A 17,167-nucleotide genomic window follows, 5' to 3' on the forward strand; every position below is an offset into this window, starting at 1 on the left:
TTGTTATTTTTAAAAAAAAAAAAAAACACCTTTACAACCCCTTTAAAATCTTTAGCCGGTTTTACAAACCCCACATAAAGCTTTTCATTACAGCACCATTGCCCTGCTTTACAGCTTTCTAAACCTGGATATACACTTATAAGTTTTCGAATGTTGATACAAAATTCTTTGTACATTTGAAGACTGAATGAATATTGTTCGAAAGCATCTAAAAATCAGTTTTCTTGCGTTTAACATTCATTTTTCAAATTAATGGACTTTGTCGAACTAAAGCCACATTCACTGTTAGAAATTTGCTCATTAGAGAAAATTTTTCCATTCTGCTCCTTTGAATTGTCTTGTCATTGGAGTCAAAAACAAACACTGATTTGACCCCACTAATGATTAGAAATTCAAACAAACATTCTTAAAGCAAAACATTTCTAACTAGGTTCTACAAGTGTATAGCCAGCTTAAAGCATTATTAAAGCCCAAAGTAAAAAGGTATTCTATTGCAGAATACTAATTCTTAGATGTGATGGCTGCATTAGTTTACTTTTTTAGTTTTTCCTTCTTCTATTTTCATCTGGTGATCTGGCCGGTAAGTCTGGTGTTTTTCAAAAGAACAAGCTCTCTTGCAGATGTATCAGTTACAGGGATGAGACAAACCATTCAATACTGACAGGGGTGCTTACAATGATCAATGTTATTTATGTATTTATTTATGTAAACCCTAATCCCAAAAAGGGAAAAAAAGTTTGCAATGACTAGTATTAGCTGGAGTTTGGCTTCAATTTGTTAGTGTATCTAAATCGGCTAGTACATCAAACACTCTATGCAATGAGAGAGGAAGAGAGAGTGGCGCCACACTGAGTGTAGTATTTTAGTTAGAACCATCAAGTTTATTTGATCATGTTCAGCTCACATTTGAGTAGAAGTAAGCAGGTATTTGTGCATTTCAAATCAGTGGGGATTTCATTCTGTCCAGCTGGGCAGGGGTGATCAGTCCCGGCCGCTCTGGGGGTACCCGAAGCTCCGGGCCTGGAAGAGATCAGCACAGCAAGCACATCAGCCATGACGGACAGGGGGCGTGGTTGAGATTACAAATTTTACAACTGTTCATCTGAATTTATCGTGTATTGTTTATCTTGCCCCTGTGGCCTATTATACGTAGGCCATACTACCCGAACCCTACGAAAGAGGTTTGGAGAGCACAGATGCTCAATTGAAGAGGGTAGCGAACTCACCATTCCTAGACACTTTAATGAGTTCTACCAAGGCTTCACTAGTGGCCTACAGGTCTGGGTTGTGGAGTCTGTCCCCGGGAGCCTCCCTCAAGCAGAGTGCATTAAGCGCCTCTGCGAGAGGGAGACTTTCTGGATATACACCAAAGACAGCTTGAGACCAGGGGGTTTGAACAAGGATATCGAAATACATTCCATTTACTAATACTCTTCCATATTCTTCCATAATTCCATAATGGAACAACTTGCTGCTGACACTTATGCTGGTCAGAACCTATCCCATTGGTCTGGATTCAGTACCATATGGACTTTTCTCTTTAGGACACTTGTTGGACTATTGGACTTTTTATTTTTCTTCTTCACTACTCCTGATTACACTCCACTATCTACTTATTTATCGCTCCATATTTACCTTATTCCTTGTACATCTAACATTCCCCTTCCACCAGACTGACAATGCTGCTGTTCAAATCTGCCCCCTGTGCTCTTTCATCCAGAGTGTACTGTAAGCACTCTAAGCCCTGGTACACACACGAGAAGTTTTTTTTTGTTTCGTCCAGCAGGCTGAACGGAAAAAAAAATCACCATATTAACTGCTTCAGCCCCGGATCATTTGGCTGGCCAAAGACCAGTGCACTTTTTGCGATTTGGCACTGCATCACTTTAACTGACAATTGCGCGGTCATACGACGTGGCTCCCAAACAAAATCGACGTCCTTTTTCCCCCACAAATAGAGCTTTCTTTTAGTGGTATTTGATCATACTCTGTATGAACAGAGGATCTGTCAGTTCCCCCCTCAGAGAACCGGAAACTGTGTGTTTACACACACAGATCCCGGTTCTCCGTGTGCCCCGAGAGATCACGAGAGCCCGGTGGTGATCGAGACCACTCGCATCGGTTCGGGGGACGAGCGTGCGCCTCTGGCGGCGCACACGCGCCCCCTAGTGGCCACAAGGCGAAGCGACATTACATAACGTCGTTTAGCCCAGCCGTGCCATTCTTGCCGCAGTACAACTGTGGCAGCTGTTCGGCATGTGGTTATTTATTTTTCGGGTCCGTCAGCGCCGTGATTGGAGATGAATGGACATCGCGGGACCCTTATTTTTTTTTTTTAAATAAAGGAATTGTCAAAAACTGTGTATTATGGTTTTTACTGTTTGACACTTTTTTTGGTGAATGGGTAGGGGTACGATGTATTCCAGATTCCGATAAGCCCCATGTCCGCAGACCGCCACAACCAATGGCGAGGGTTGTGGGGACGAGGCCCTTGTCCCTATCAATATGGGGACAAGTTGGTTTGGAGCGACCACAAAGCACCCTCCCCATGTTGAGAGCAAGCGGCCTGGTATGGTTCAGGAGGGGGGACAAGCTCTCCCCCCTTTCCTGGCCTGCCAGGCTGCTTGCTCAGATGAGGGTCTGGTATGGATTTGGGGGGGGCACGCCATTTTTTTTATTTTGGCGTGGAGTTCCCCTTAAAATCCATACCAGACCTGAAGGGCCTGGTATGGATTTTGGGGGGACCCCATGCTGTTTTTAAAAAACATTTTAGCGTGGAGTTCCTCTTAATATCCATACCAGACCTGAAGGGCCTGGTATGGACTGGGGGGGGGGGACTCACGCCAATTTTTACCTTGTATTTTTATTTATATTGCCGGGATCCGGCAATACATTACAGCCGCAAGCAATTTTGAATGACATTTTTTCCTTTAGAAATGTAATTTTGCTGCGGCATAGTAAAACACATGAGACAGATGTGCCACTTTACAGGCAGACTAAGGGGACTCCCCAGGCACGATATTTAAAGTAATATTTCATTTTTATTGTTTCACTTTTAAAACTAGCATTTTAAAAACTTTTTTTTTGCATTGATATATGTCCCCTGGGGCAGCACCCGGGTCCCCAAACACTTTTCATGGCAATAACTTGTATATAAGCCTTTAAAATGAACAATTTGGATTTTTCACATGTGTGTCCCATAGACTTTAACGGTGTTCACATGTTCGCACAAATTTTTGGTCTGTTCGCATGTTCTGGTGCGGACCGAGCGGGGGTGTTCAGCTCATCCCTAGTCTTAATACAGAAGGTGTGTTTCTTGTCAGATCACCAGATGAAAACAGAGGGAAACTAATGGAGCTACCACATCTAATGATTAATAAGCTACAGTATATTATATTTTTGATTTTGGGTTTAATACAGTTTTAAGATGGCAAACAGGGAAATCTATAAGCACACAGTATGTTGGCAAATGACCCATCCCTATCAAGTATCCAGTTATGTGGAACATAATGCGTTTATGCCAGAATAGTCACGTTTATTCCATTCTTTTTTTTTATACTAGAACTTAAAAACGACAAATAAAATCATTTTGAGGTTGGAGGAAGCATTTAGTACAGAATAATACCTTATCTGGTTAAAACCCAGCCATGATTTTTTCATAGCATTGGCTAGGGGGGAAATTAGAAATCCACATGGTTTGATAGCACTGTCTGTGTCTTCCTGTCCTGGCGATACCTGTGCACCCAATTGCTTGTTGTCACAGGGACAGCAATTGAAAATAAATTTACATAAAAGAGTCACAGGAATAAAAAAACGTGCAGAAGTTGTAACCTTCTCCACCCCAACTATAAAACTTTAGTTGCAGTTAGTCTTTAAATAGCATATCTATAGATCACGCATTCATAGCAGTCTGTATATCAGACCAAAATAAGCATCAACTGAGTAGAAAACAAGAGGAACAAGAGAAGCATTTTCTTCCTAAGAGCGACAGTCCCATCAAAAGACAGAAAAGACTGTGGGTTTCAGCATGGAACATGTGAAAGATGCATTGATTGGCGGCAGTGCCAGGACAAAATAATCTAGAGCCCAGGGTAAACATGCCAAATTGTGCCACCCCCAAGATGTATGAACCTAATGTGTCTGTGAAAATGCCCTCTTTCAAAAAAAAATCGAGAACTAGTCTACATGCTAACCCCCTAAGAATAAATTCCCCCTCCTCCCAGCACAATTCTCTGCCCCCCCCACCCCCACCAACTCATATCCTCTCTCTCCCCATATGCCCCCAGCACAAATCCCACCCCCTAAAAAACATTTCCCCCTCCTAGCACAAATCCTCTACCACTCCAAATCCCCCTTCCAGCGGGAAGTCCCCTCCTCCAATCTCCCAATCTAGCACAAATCCCCCCCACAAATTTCCCCTCCTAGCAGAAATACCCTACAATCATCCCCACTACCACAAATCCCCCCCCCCAAAAAAAATATTTCCCCTCTACCATTTTACATTTATAGCACAAAATTCCCAAATCCCCCCTCCTAGCACAAATCCTCTTCCCCCATGCCCCCACCCCAAATCACAACATCTGGTACACCTCCCTATATTTGCCCTCCTAGAACAATTACACCCCCCAATTCCCCTGTTCAACACAAATCCCCCCTCTAATCTCCTTGTGGTGTCCCCCCACCTCACATGATACCACAGTGCCCAGGGCAGCCATCCCTCCTGCCCATCCCTTGTTCGGGGAGATTTACTAAGACTGGTGCATACAGAATCTGCTGCAGCTGTGCATAGTAACCAATCAACTTCCAGGTTTTATTGTCAAAACTTAAATTGGTTGTAAACCCTTGTGTTTTTTCACCTTAATGCATTCTATGCATTAAGGTGAAAAACCTTCTGTCACTCAGCAGGGCCCCGTTATACTTACCTGAGCCCTGGGTTTCCCACGACGGGAACGAGCAGCTCCGGCCAGTGTCTTGTGTCCTGATTGGATAGATTGATAGCAGCGCAGCCATTGGCTCCCACTGCTGTTAATCAAATCTAATGACGCGGGTGCCAGGGGAAGGGGCCGAGTCCTACTTTGTGTGTCAATAGATGCAGTAGCAGGACACAGGAGCACGCCCACATGCGTGTCCACAAAGGAGAGCACTCTAGTAGAGGAGGAGCCAGGAGCGCTGCTGAGGGACTCCAGAAGAGGAGGATCGGGGCCACTCTGTCCAAAATCAACTGCACAACAGAGGTAAGTATGACATGTTTGTTTTTTGTTTTTTAAAAACCCTGAACCATTACAACCCCTTTAACTGAACAAGCTGAAGTTAGAATCTGATTGGTTATTATGCACAGCTGTACCAGATTCTGTGTGCATTATTTTCAGTAATTTTCCGCAGTCTTTTATCCAGGTATTTTTCAGTAAATTTCCCCTCATTACAGTATGTCAAAAGAAAGAATAATACAAGTCTCTCCACTAAGATGATGGATCAATGAGAAGATTAGCGTAGATTTTATTTTGACCCGACTTTAACCACTTGCCGACCAGCCGCCATCCTTATATTGCGGCCGGTTGGCTCGTTCCCTCAAATCACCTTAGCTGTACGTCGGTCTGTTTTATAGCTATAGCAGGACAGCGGGGGGAGCTGATGCACGTGGCCGAGATGTCCGCCGGCCACCTGCGATTGCTCCGCAGAGAGCCAGAACGGGGATCTGTCAATGTACACAAACAGATCCCCGTTCTGAAACAGGGGGAAACAAGGGTGGGACTTTATATGAGGCAATGAATGGATAGGTTTACATGCCTCCATCCTTAATATATTGAGATAAGGGGGACTTATGAGACCTTAAATGCTTCATTTAAAGTCCCATAAGTCCCCCCTTTTCTCAAGATTCCCGTTCTGACCGGGACGTACAGAGTGATTGTCTGTTCCTAGTGATTAGGAACAGCGATCTCTCTGTACTCCCAGTCATACAAGTACATATTTGGGGGGCACACCATACAATGCATTTAAATTCAAGATGGTGCTGCTGTAAGACCTATAAACAGTACAAAATATTTTACAGCGCACACATACAAGAATGACATTTCCCATGGTTGAGACAGAGGATCTTCCATTCTATTACTAGTGTAGGACCCACTAATTCGGGGTACTTTGTCGCAGTAAGTGGGCTTAGCACTATATGACCATATAGTGTGACCAAACCCCCGTATTTTTTGAATATGTTCAGGTGTTCAGGTGTTTTTAACTAGCCCTGCAGGAAATGTAATTCTTGTATGTGTGCGCTGTAAAATATTTTGTACTGTTTATAGGTCTTACAGCAGCACCATCTTGAATTTAAATGCATTGTATGGTGTGCCCCCCAAATATGTACTTGTATGTTGTAATAGGCCCTGACCAGGTTTTTGTGCTGGAGCACCCCTCCCCCTCCTCATTACCTCCTATTTAGTGGCCACCAGTGATTAGGATGTATCCCTTTCAGTTCTCCCACATAGAGGAGTTCAGCTCCCATGGTTGAGACAAAGGATCTTCCATTCTATTACTAGTGTAGGACCCACTAATTCGGGGTACTTTGTCGCAGTAAGTGGGCTTAGCACTATATGACCATATAGTGTGACCAAACCCCCGTATTTTTTGAATGTGTTCAGGTGTTCAGGTGTTTTTAACTAGCCCTGCAGGAAATGTCATTCTTGTATGTGTGCGCTGTAAAATATTTTGTACTGTACTCCCAGTCAGTCACCTCCCCCCCACAGTTAGAAACACCTTCCAGGAAACACATTTAACCCCTTGATCACCAATAGTGTTAACCCCTTCCCTGCCAGTGCCATTTATACAGTAATCAGTGCATTTTTATAGCACTGATCGCTGTAGAAGGCTGGGTTCACACATGTGCGGTGCGAATTCCAGCTCCGTTTTCTCTGCGAAGAGAAAAAACAGCTATTCAGCGGTTCCTCTCCATTGTAGCTGCAGAGCAGGGAGAGGGGGGAGGAGAGGGGGGAGGTGTAGTGAGGAGAAGGAGAGAATTCGTGTTCAGAACGGAATGCATCTGCGAATCAGATGTGTTCCCATAGAAGATAATGTGCTTGCAATTCGCACCCCAATGCCCAGAAAACGCACACTTTTTTGGGCAATGCGCAGTGCGAATGCAACGCACATATGTGAACCAGATGCATTCAAATGAATGCCTTTTAAAATGTCCTGCTAATTGGATGCTGTGTAAGCCACACCTAATTCGCATAGGTGTGAATGGAGTCTAAATTTCACTGGTCCCAAAAAAGTGTCAAAAGTGTCTAATCTGTCTGCCGCAATGTCGCAGTCTTGTTGAAAATCAATGATCACCGCCATTACTAGTAAAAAAAAAAAAATTATTAATAAAAATGGCATAAATCTATCCCCTATTTGTAGACGCTATAACTTTTGCGCAAACCAATCAATATTCGCTTATTGGGATTTTTTTAACCAAAAATATGTAGAAGAATACATATTGGCCTAAATTGATTAAGATTTTTTTTTTGGATATTTGTTGTAGCAAAAAGTAAAAAAAAATATAAACACCGTCAATTTTGTTTGGGTACAACGTCGCAACGCCAGCGCAATTGTCAGTTCAAATGACGCAGTGCTGTATCTCAAAAAATGGCCTGGTCATGAAGGGGGAAAATCTTCTGGTCCTTAAGTGGTTAAATCAGTAAAGTCAGACGCAGTCACACAATCATTTGCTGATATATTTAAAATCAGGGCTAACTGGTGCCAGCGTCATTTTCGTACTGTCATTTCCAAGAGATCATGAAAGTTGTGTTCTGTAAGAATCCACTGTATCCCAGCAGTTAGTTGATGATTTGCATCTGTGGATTGTTTCACACAGGAGAAGGAGGGGGGAGGTTGACGTGTTCTGGGGGAGGTGTCTGCCAGGCCCGTATTAGATCTTTGGGAGGCTGCAGGGGGAAAGCAGACAGCTCTCTGAGCAATAGAGTCACACATTGACTCTCTCCCTCTCCCTCCTCCTCTTCCTCTTGCAGGCTTTGCTTTCTTTTGCACTTTTACATATAGATCTCCTTTTAGTTGCTGCTTTAACTGGAAAGTTTACAGTTAGTAAACACCTTTTTATATACCTCCTTTAGTTATCACGGGCAGAGAGTTTTAACTTTCAATTGGGGCACATATTCCAAAAAAGCAGGCTGAAAAGTTCTGACTGCCTGCCTTCCTCGCTGTCTGATCTAAAGGGCTAGTTCAACTTTAAGCTCTTCTCACCTATTAAAGTAACACCAGACTGGAAAAAAAACTTCCTGCTTAAGGACCCCATTTCTTAGTATTGATTCTTTTTCATTTGACAAGTCTTGTCTACTTCTCAGGACCTGCTTTAGAAGTACCCCACGACACTCCCATTCAAAAGTCCCAACCTAGAGACTGGTCCTCAGGGACCTGAGTGCAGAAGCAAGCAAGAATAAGAGAAGAAGTACATTGATTCATTCAGATGTGCTCCTGATGAATTCTCTTTAGATCTATTCCTTAAAGCGTTGTTCCTTTTATTTTTTATTTTTGTGTGTGAACACACTTTTGTGGAGGATTAGCTGTAGACATTACCGGACTCGTGATGGTTCTTCTGTCACTTTGGTTTATAGTAGCACTGATAGACTGCAAGACTTCAGCTGAACAGGTAAGTGAAATTTCAGTTTGAAGTTTTTATTTGTTTAATTTTGTGCTGCTTTTTTAACATTATTGATTATATTGAATCACATTTTGCTGATGATTTGACATATTGGACTATTTAAGCCAAAGACTTGTGTGTTTGACACATATAACAATTATATATTTTATAAATATAGTACTGATGTTTCAATGATAAGTTTCAAAAGTAGCATAACTAAGGCTGTTTAAAAATTGGATTAGGACTTACGTAAATGTACCTTTTTGTGAATGCTGTCTTTGCGTTTCAACGTCTCGCTACATGAATGCATGTGCTCGAACAAACATAGTTGAGAGCTTAACCTTCTAGTCACAGGTGTAAGCTGCATTTGCTTGTGGTGGAGGAACTTTTGACAATTTAAGAAAGGATCTCAATACATAAATACAGATTGTTCATCCACACTATTAAAGTGAATTTAAATTTGTAGGCTTGTGATTAAGGTGTACTCCAAATTCAAGTCAGATGCTATAAAACAAAGCTCATTTGCATAAGCCCTTAAAGAAATGGATATGTCACCCATAGCAACTGATGACTTCACAGTGCCATTAGAGGACCTGAAATCTGGGTATTAGGAGTAACAGCTCAGTTTGTTCTTTGCATAAACTTCAGTTAATCAGCCACAATGAAAATGTATGTATATTCTTCTGAATATTAAGTTTGCTTCGGGTACGTTCATCTATTAGCAGATGATTGAGATCTCTGCAAAAATAAGCACAGGATGATCATGTTGAAGTATAACGGAGAGTAGCTGCTACACGTGTCAGTACCAAGACGTAATCTACTTGACAGATCCAGACTACAGGCTCCCCCTACCTGACAAGTTTAGTTTCACATGATCTGAAGTTCTTTGCCCTAGATTAGGCTGTATGCGATACCTTCAACAATGGCTTAATTTCTCTTTTAAAGGCTTGATCCACTCAAAACTGGTATTTCAGTTTTTGGTACTTAGTTGACCTGATAGTTTCTTAAAACTCTTGGGAACTCCACTGGTGAGGTCTCTGTACTAGAGTTTTTAGGTCTGCACACCTGCTGGGGACATATTCCTACTTTACTGGTTGGACTTTTATTTGCTTTACATTATAGAGAATGTAACTGGAGGTGCTGGAATGTAAAAAAATGGGTGGGAACACAAACCTTTTAGAGGGATAGGATCAGAATTGGGTATTACGGCAAGGAGATCTTGCTCCGAGACTTAGAATAAGCTAGGGCTGACCACTAGGCTTCACCTATAGCTAAAATACAACTTTTGGGTAGGATGACCCTTTAGCCCCCCAAAAATTGTACAAATGTTCTATTCGTGATAAAAGTTACAATAAGTTTGGTGCATTTGGTATCTGGCTTTGTTCTCAGCCAGTTACACTGTTAGAAAATGTATTCATGATTTAACAGGATGTGATTGATTTTTCCACCAGAGGTCTGAAGCACCCACAGGAATAGTTCATTAATTTTAAGGCCTTTGGCTACTGGATTTGTTGGCTCAGCCTCAGTGATTTATTGAATAGTGTAGTCATTGCTGAGCTTTCTTGGGTTGACCTATCTATGTTAAACACATTATGAAAACCCATGGACTATAGGTGGTAAGACAGATGTTTATTGAGCTAGGAAAAACCCACCAGTAAACTTAAAAGTTGCCTGAAGCAATTTTGGTTTTCTGCTCAGCACAGAGCATGCAGTGTACTGTTAACCGTGAACTGTCCACACAGTTAAGTAAAACTAATGTTCTCTGTCTGTCTTTTATTTTCAGGCTGGCAATGAAGGAAACACCCGAATAGGTAAGAGCATTAGATGACATGTGGAACATTTGTTGATTTCTTCTACAAGGAATGCAAATATCCTAAGAGGCTATAGACAAATATATAAAATGCAGTCATTAAAATGCACTCCTTATATACTAAAGAGTGAAAGAATTGCACTGTTTTTTAAAATTTCCATTCACACCTAGACCCAAACATGTTTGAGCCTGGGTTCACACTATAGTGATGCGGGAACCAGCACGATTCCAGTGCCGGTTTCCGCATCTCTCCCGCAGGCAGTTCACACTGCCCTCTGCGAACCATTGCGGGTCTCAATACAATGTTAATGACACCCCCAGATCGGTTCACAGAACGCAGTGGGAACTGTGGATTCGGACAGGAATCATGCGATCTCATTCCCATGTGGGAATAAAAAAATTCCCTGCACTTTTTTTGTGCAAAACCAATGCGCGCATTGCACAGACATCGCATGTGGTCGCCACAGCAATGTGGGTGTGAATGACATGCATGTTCGCATATGTGTGAACCCAGGCTAAAGGCGGCCATACATGGAACTAAATTTGTCCGGTTCAGCAGGGACCAGCTGAATTTCGATAAATGTATCTATCAATCGACTTGTGTACAACCAACTTGTTGGAAAATTTTCTCTCAGTCTAAGCCAGTCTAAGCGCCATTCACACATTGTTGTGGTAACCTGTCACTTTTGAATGCACTAAAGTGCATTGGTTATAAAAGGCAATGTAATAGATAACGACGATTCATACCTGTGCACTCTACTGCTACACCTTTTTAAAGTTTCTTTTTGTCTGCTTTCATGCATTTTGAGACCCACAGAAGTCAATGGTAATGCATAAATCATGTGTTTTGCAAGCATTTTCAGCCCTTGGTAACAAGCCTAAATAGTTTTTTATTGACCCACATTACAAATGCATGATGCATTACAAATGCATGATGCATTAAAATGCGTTAAACTTGTGCGTCAATGCATTTGTGCCAAACACACATTAAAAAGAAGGAAGCACAAAGGTTTGAACATAGCTGCAGGAAAGGGAAATGCAGAGGATGCCATTGCTGACTTCTGTATTTGGAAATGCGAGTTGCCTGGCTATTATGATGGGCCATTAACATCAGTATTTTTTGAGTGCCTTACCTATAGCAGGTCACCTTACTTTCATTTTCCCACTGCCCTGTTCAGCTGCCTGAAGTAAAGGAAAAGCCCTCTGGGAACTACAAGTTAGGGTATGGTTTTCCATACCTGGAAGTACTTGGTATTTCATTTGGCTTATATTGCTAAATAGAGCGGCATGGGAGCAAAGGAAAGCATGTATATGCTGTACTACTGGGCATGAATAAGGGGGGTAAAGCAAAGCTATTGCTTTGCCTAAATGGTCAAAGCATAATAATTGCTTAGACCTAGAGATTGCCAGAAAACAAAGGTTTCAGAAGGTGATCAACAATGGCAATCTCCGTTTCTCTCTGTGTTAAAGTGTATATTTAGCCAACTTTCTTTGACAAATGAAATATTGGGTGATTTTCCCTTCATCACCTGGTCTGGTGACAACTGTGAAACGTTGTATTTCCCATTAATTTCTGTCCCTGAAACAATAATAACTAGGACAAAAAGAGGGGCGATTCTCGCCTGGTGGACACAGACAGCACTACAAACCTAACATAAGTTTCCTACTCTATCCAAAAATAAAAAATACATGTCATTACCTTGCACAGCAAGCTAGCAAGCATCTGCTAATAGGCTGTCCAAAATGCAGTTTCATGAGTTTATAGTCTACAATAAAAAAAGAAAGGAAAAAAAGGTTTGGCCAATAACTGAACAAGCATGGTGCCATCTGACCATACCCTTACAGAAGGTGCCACAACATTAAATAGTCTTTCAATTCTGCCATAATATACAGTATTTATAGGTGGAAGACATGTTGGTTTGTTACCTATAAGCTTGGATAGAGAAGGAATGCAGTCGTTAGATCATTGTTTAATGTGCATCTGGAAGTCTTTTAATTTCTTTCACCAGGTTCATTTTCGGCATCTGTTATCTGTAGATTGTTGTGTGATTTGTTTTCATGGAAAGGATCAGTCTGTCAAGAAAGAAATGGTGGGGTTTGTGGAACTGTCATATCTTTTTGGGCAGTTAAAAAATTAGATTTGCCCAGCGTATTTTCCTTGCTAAGCTCGTAACAGACTTAGAGTTTTACTGTTCCCACCCATTTTAGGAGAGTGGGACCCCTTCCTAATGGTTGTGACAGGTGTGTAGAGATCTTGCCAACTGGGTCTCTAAGAGATACAGGAAACTATGTGGAAGTATAATTCTTCAACTTTCACCAAAATGTGAAATGTTAGTTTTGGGTAGACAGACACTAAAGTCATTGTTCGCAGCAATGATTTTATGTTTTTATCACACAGCTTTTGAGTCAGTGTCAGAATACTTTTTCTTAGAAATATATCAGCAATTACTAGGAAATATTGGAGAACCAGGAGTGATATTAGAGGAGTGATGGCTCAGGAATGTCTGTGAATGGTTCTTTCTGCTGATGAATGAGTATGAATATCATGACGGGAAACGTCAAGCACGCCTTAAACAATTTTCCACTAAAATATTGCCACTGGGTGGCATTGTTTCATTAAGTGTGTGTATCTAGTAGTTCCTAGATATTTTTGAATCTAGTCATCTTTTTGCTTTTTCTTGTAAATGGAAATAGAAAACAGAACATGTAGGTTGCACACATTTATATACAGTATATAGTAGATGTGTAATTTTCAAACAATTGCATCATAATATCCATTGTGGTTTCAAATGTATGATTTAGCACTTGTTGCGATTTTTTTTTTATATGACACACTGGGATACTTACGTTTCTTGGCTTGTTTTGCTTTAATGTGCTCATTAATCCATATATTTTATCAGCTGTCTAAGAGAAAACCTATTTCAACTTCACTCCACCCCCCATAACTATTTTTTGCCCCTCCTCTCTTACCTGTATAGCCAAATTATGCACATAAAGCTTACTGACATGCCTGGCGATCCAGTGCTGTTCCCTAGGGATCTGCCACTTTGCCGCAGCACATCTGGTCCCAAACCACCATCTTCTTCTGTTGTCACCAGGGGGTGCCGGCTTTCTCTTCTGTGTTATGCAGTGGCACTGTTGTGGCGTGCATGAGCTATTCTGTACCATCAGGGAGATAACAGAAAAAATATAAATAGACAGCCAGGCCCCTTGATGAGCCTGTGTGGTGCAAGCACCGTAGAGTACCCTGCAGCATCCTGGGACTTGTGATGTGGGTATCCCAAGAGGCTGTGACCACTGTACACTTAAAGCGGATATCCACCCAAAAGGGGAAGCTCTGCTTTTCTGCCTCCTCCTCCCCTCCAGTGCTACATTTGGCACCCTGGTTTTGACAGGTACCCGCTCCCACTTCTAGCTGAGATGGCACAGCAAAATTTCAGCCCTCGTTGCAGCCGGCCCATTGAGAAAGTGCAGTATGATCTGCGCATGTGCAGTAGGAAACCAGCTGTGAAGCCCCAAGGCTTCACTGATGGTTTCCCTTACCCAAGTTGGCAGCACCCGCACCCAAGTGCCGATTTAAGAATTGGCTTGGGTGAGGACACCACGGGATCCCTGGACAGGTACGTGCGCTAATAGTAAAAGTCAGCAGCTACAGTATTTGTAGCTGCTGACTTTTCATTTTTTGGTGGGAGCTGAAGCTCCACTTTGATTCTTGCCAAGCCAAAAAATAAGGAAGTGTGGAGAGGGGTCCCCAAGAAACGTATTCAACCCCCCCCCCCAAGAAAAATGTATTCTTTCTAGAATCGGGGGGAGGGGGGGCAAGGCAAATGATATAAAGTAATGATATAAAGTTGATTGGGAGGGTGAAGTTCCGCATAGGAAGATGTTGTCAGATAGCCCGTTACGTATAAAGTAACAGTATCTGTACCTAGCTCACCCCCCCCCCCCAACAGCGGTCAATCACCAGGCCTGAACACTGTCATATGGGGGAGGGTACCATGACATAATTTACCCATTTAAAACTAGTCATACACAGCTAGATTTCTTATTATGTCTGGCCCACAGCCTGAACAAGGGAAAATCTATTGATTCCCCCATCCATGCTAAACCGCACAGATAGAAGAATTCCCACTGCTGGCTGCTGATAGGATGCAATCAATGTTCAGCTGATAGATTCCACCTGGCTCAGTCTAATTTTGAATAGACTTTTCTGCATTGGGTAGTGCTCGTAGGAACACCCAAGCATTCAAGTATACCTAAAGGCAAAACTTTTTTTTTGTTTTGGATAGAGGGGAGAGGGATTGGAAGACCTGTCAGCTTTATTGCTGTCTGTGCCCCGGTTAGGGAGAATGACCCTCTCTATTTGTCCTGTTTACCATTATCATTGAAAGGAAAGTAAAAGAAAATCCCACATTTTGGATTGTCCCCAGAAAAGTAATAGAGCGAAAATCCTCCAATGGGGACACTAGTTCTGGTGACCTCAAGGTCCCTAAGAGATTCCCTTAATTTGCAGGGATTTCCTCTCACTTTGTGTTTTGGCTAAGGGACGGGAAATTAAGGTAAATCTCCCCAATGGGACAAAGATGGTCACATTAAACCTTACAGGGGTTATAACCCTCACTTATTTTAGCCAAAAAGGAAAAAGGAAAAGTTTTTGTCTATAATTCTACTTTAATTTCAGGCAATTCAGCAGTGTTTGGCCAGCTTAAACTCTGACAACACTCGACACCAAAGTTTTCACAGGTGAGGATGTTTCAGTGGGGATGGAGCATGGCTGTATATGTATACATGCCTGCAAGGTGGGGTATGTGCAAACACTGTCATTTTGCCCTGAATGGCTGACTGGCTTCAATACTTCCTCAGTCTTTGACCCAACAACCGTTTGCAAACAGTGAAGTCAAAACTGAATTATGCACTTATTTTGAAAATATTCTAGCTAATAAAACAGCTGAAACAGCTGAGCAACTAGCATTTTCAGAAGGCAAGATTAGCATTGATTCATATTCTGCTTTGTTGGAGCTATTCATGTTTGAATCCATCTGTCCTGCCTCCTTGGCCCAATAATTTAATGTCTGGCTCCACTACCCAAAAAGGCAGGAGGGAGTCAAGCTTGAGGTTTTTTTTTTTTTTTTTTTAAAACAAACCCAACTATTGCAGGAAAGGTCTACATATGTTGCAGCTTTAGCTACCTATTTGCTCGGGTCTACTAGTCATTTTGATATACAGTTTTCAGTGAAAGGCAACCTTTACTTATCTTCAGCTGGAATCAACCAGGTTTATGACAGGTCTGCTTTCCGCCTGACTGCTTTATGTATGGTAGTTGCAGAAGGATAGCCAGGTGTCCCAGAAATGTTTGGGATTACTGGAAAGGAAATGTAAACCAGCTATACTGGATAATGGCCAAAACTATGCAATGGCACCCAGCTGAGCTCAACAACTATTCTGTGCCAAGTCAGGCAGACCCTTGCATAGTTGTTGGTAAATCTAAAGTAGATTTTACAACCAGATTGTAACGTGCATAGAGAGCGTTACAACCTCAACATACCCTCTGAATAGCACCATGGTAACAAAGACTGGATTTATATTTTTCATCTCTAGGCCGGCTACCTTGTACCACCACTTCCCAAACCCCAAATGCATTTTGGATACTACTTCTCCCCCAATATTTCTTAACTGCATTAAAAAATAGACTTGCCCAAATAACAGGCATGACAAACAGAAACATATCTGTAAAGATGCAATCAGTACTTGCTGACACAACTAGGAACATGTCTGCAGAAACACAATCAGTGCCAAAGTGACGCAATCAGAAACATCCGCAGACACACAATCAATACCATAGTGACACAACTAGAATCATGGTTTAATCTAACAACTTAGTTTGGTTCTCTTTGAATTAGAAAATAATGCATCCAGCATATACAGTATGTTTGTATATTTGCCCACATATTAGCATGTAAAGTCCAATAATTTTGTCCTCTAATGTTTTTTTTTTAAATAACCCTTACACAAACCTCACAATAACCCTCCCTGTAACCCTTACATTATCTCTTACTTACCCCAATACTAACCATTCCTTAAACCTCTACTCTCACATTAACCCAAAAATAATCATATCTTTCCCTAACAATACCAGTGAGCTTCATATTACCTACCTATAATCTCTAAAAGTCCAGGAAGCACTGACTCTCTCAATAACCCTAACACTAACCGTGTCTGTAATCCTAACAATAACTATCAAATGATTCCTCCATATAACACTAAGCTTCACACTAATCCTCAGTGTAATCCCAACACCAACCCTCACACTAGCCTTCCCTGAAACCTTAACACTATCCCTCCCTTTAACTCTAACATTAAACCTAAAACTAACTCTCCCTGCAACCCACACATTAAACCTCCTTGCGGACCTAATACTATGCTTTCCCACAAGCCCAACACTGGCCTTCACACTATACCTCCCTGTAACCCTTAAACTAAGCCTTCCTATAACACTAAAACTCATCCTCAAACTCACTCTTCCTGGAACCTGCTCTATAACAATCATGTTAATCCTCCCTACCTAAACATTAATCCTCATAGTATTCCTCATTATAACCCTAACACTAATCTTCTCACATACCTCCATGTAACTCTAATGCCACGTACACACGATCGGACATTCCGACAAGAAAATTCTGGATTTATTTCCGACGGATGTTGGCTCAAACTTGTCTTGCATACACATG

General features: G+C 41.8%; 1 protein-coding gene across 1 annotated transcript in view; it reads left to right on the forward strand.

The window, feature by feature from the left end:
* Positions 1-7,927: 7,927 nt before the first annotated feature.
* ADAMTS3 (ADAM metallopeptidase with thrombospondin type 1 motif 3) overlaps positions 7,928-17,167 on the forward strand; it is a 280,263-nt gene continuing 271,023 nt past the window's right edge. Inside the window, exons 1-2 of the mRNA XM_073600537.1 lie at positions 7,928-8,638; positions 10,413-10,440. Coding sequence (XP_073456638.1) covers positions 8,576-8,638; positions 10,413-10,440 — 91 coding nt within the window. The 5' untranslated portion in view covers positions 7,928-8,575. The remainder of the gene's footprint in view (positions 8,639-10,412; positions 10,441-17,167) is intronic.

This window comes from Aquarana catesbeiana, linkage group LG01 (genome assembly GCF_042186555.1).
Source record: "Aquarana catesbeiana isolate 2022-GZ linkage group LG01, ASM4218655v1, whole genome shotgun sequence".
NCBI classification, from domain to species: domain Eukaryota; kingdom Metazoa; phylum Chordata; class Amphibia; order Anura; family Ranidae; genus Aquarana; species Aquarana catesbeiana.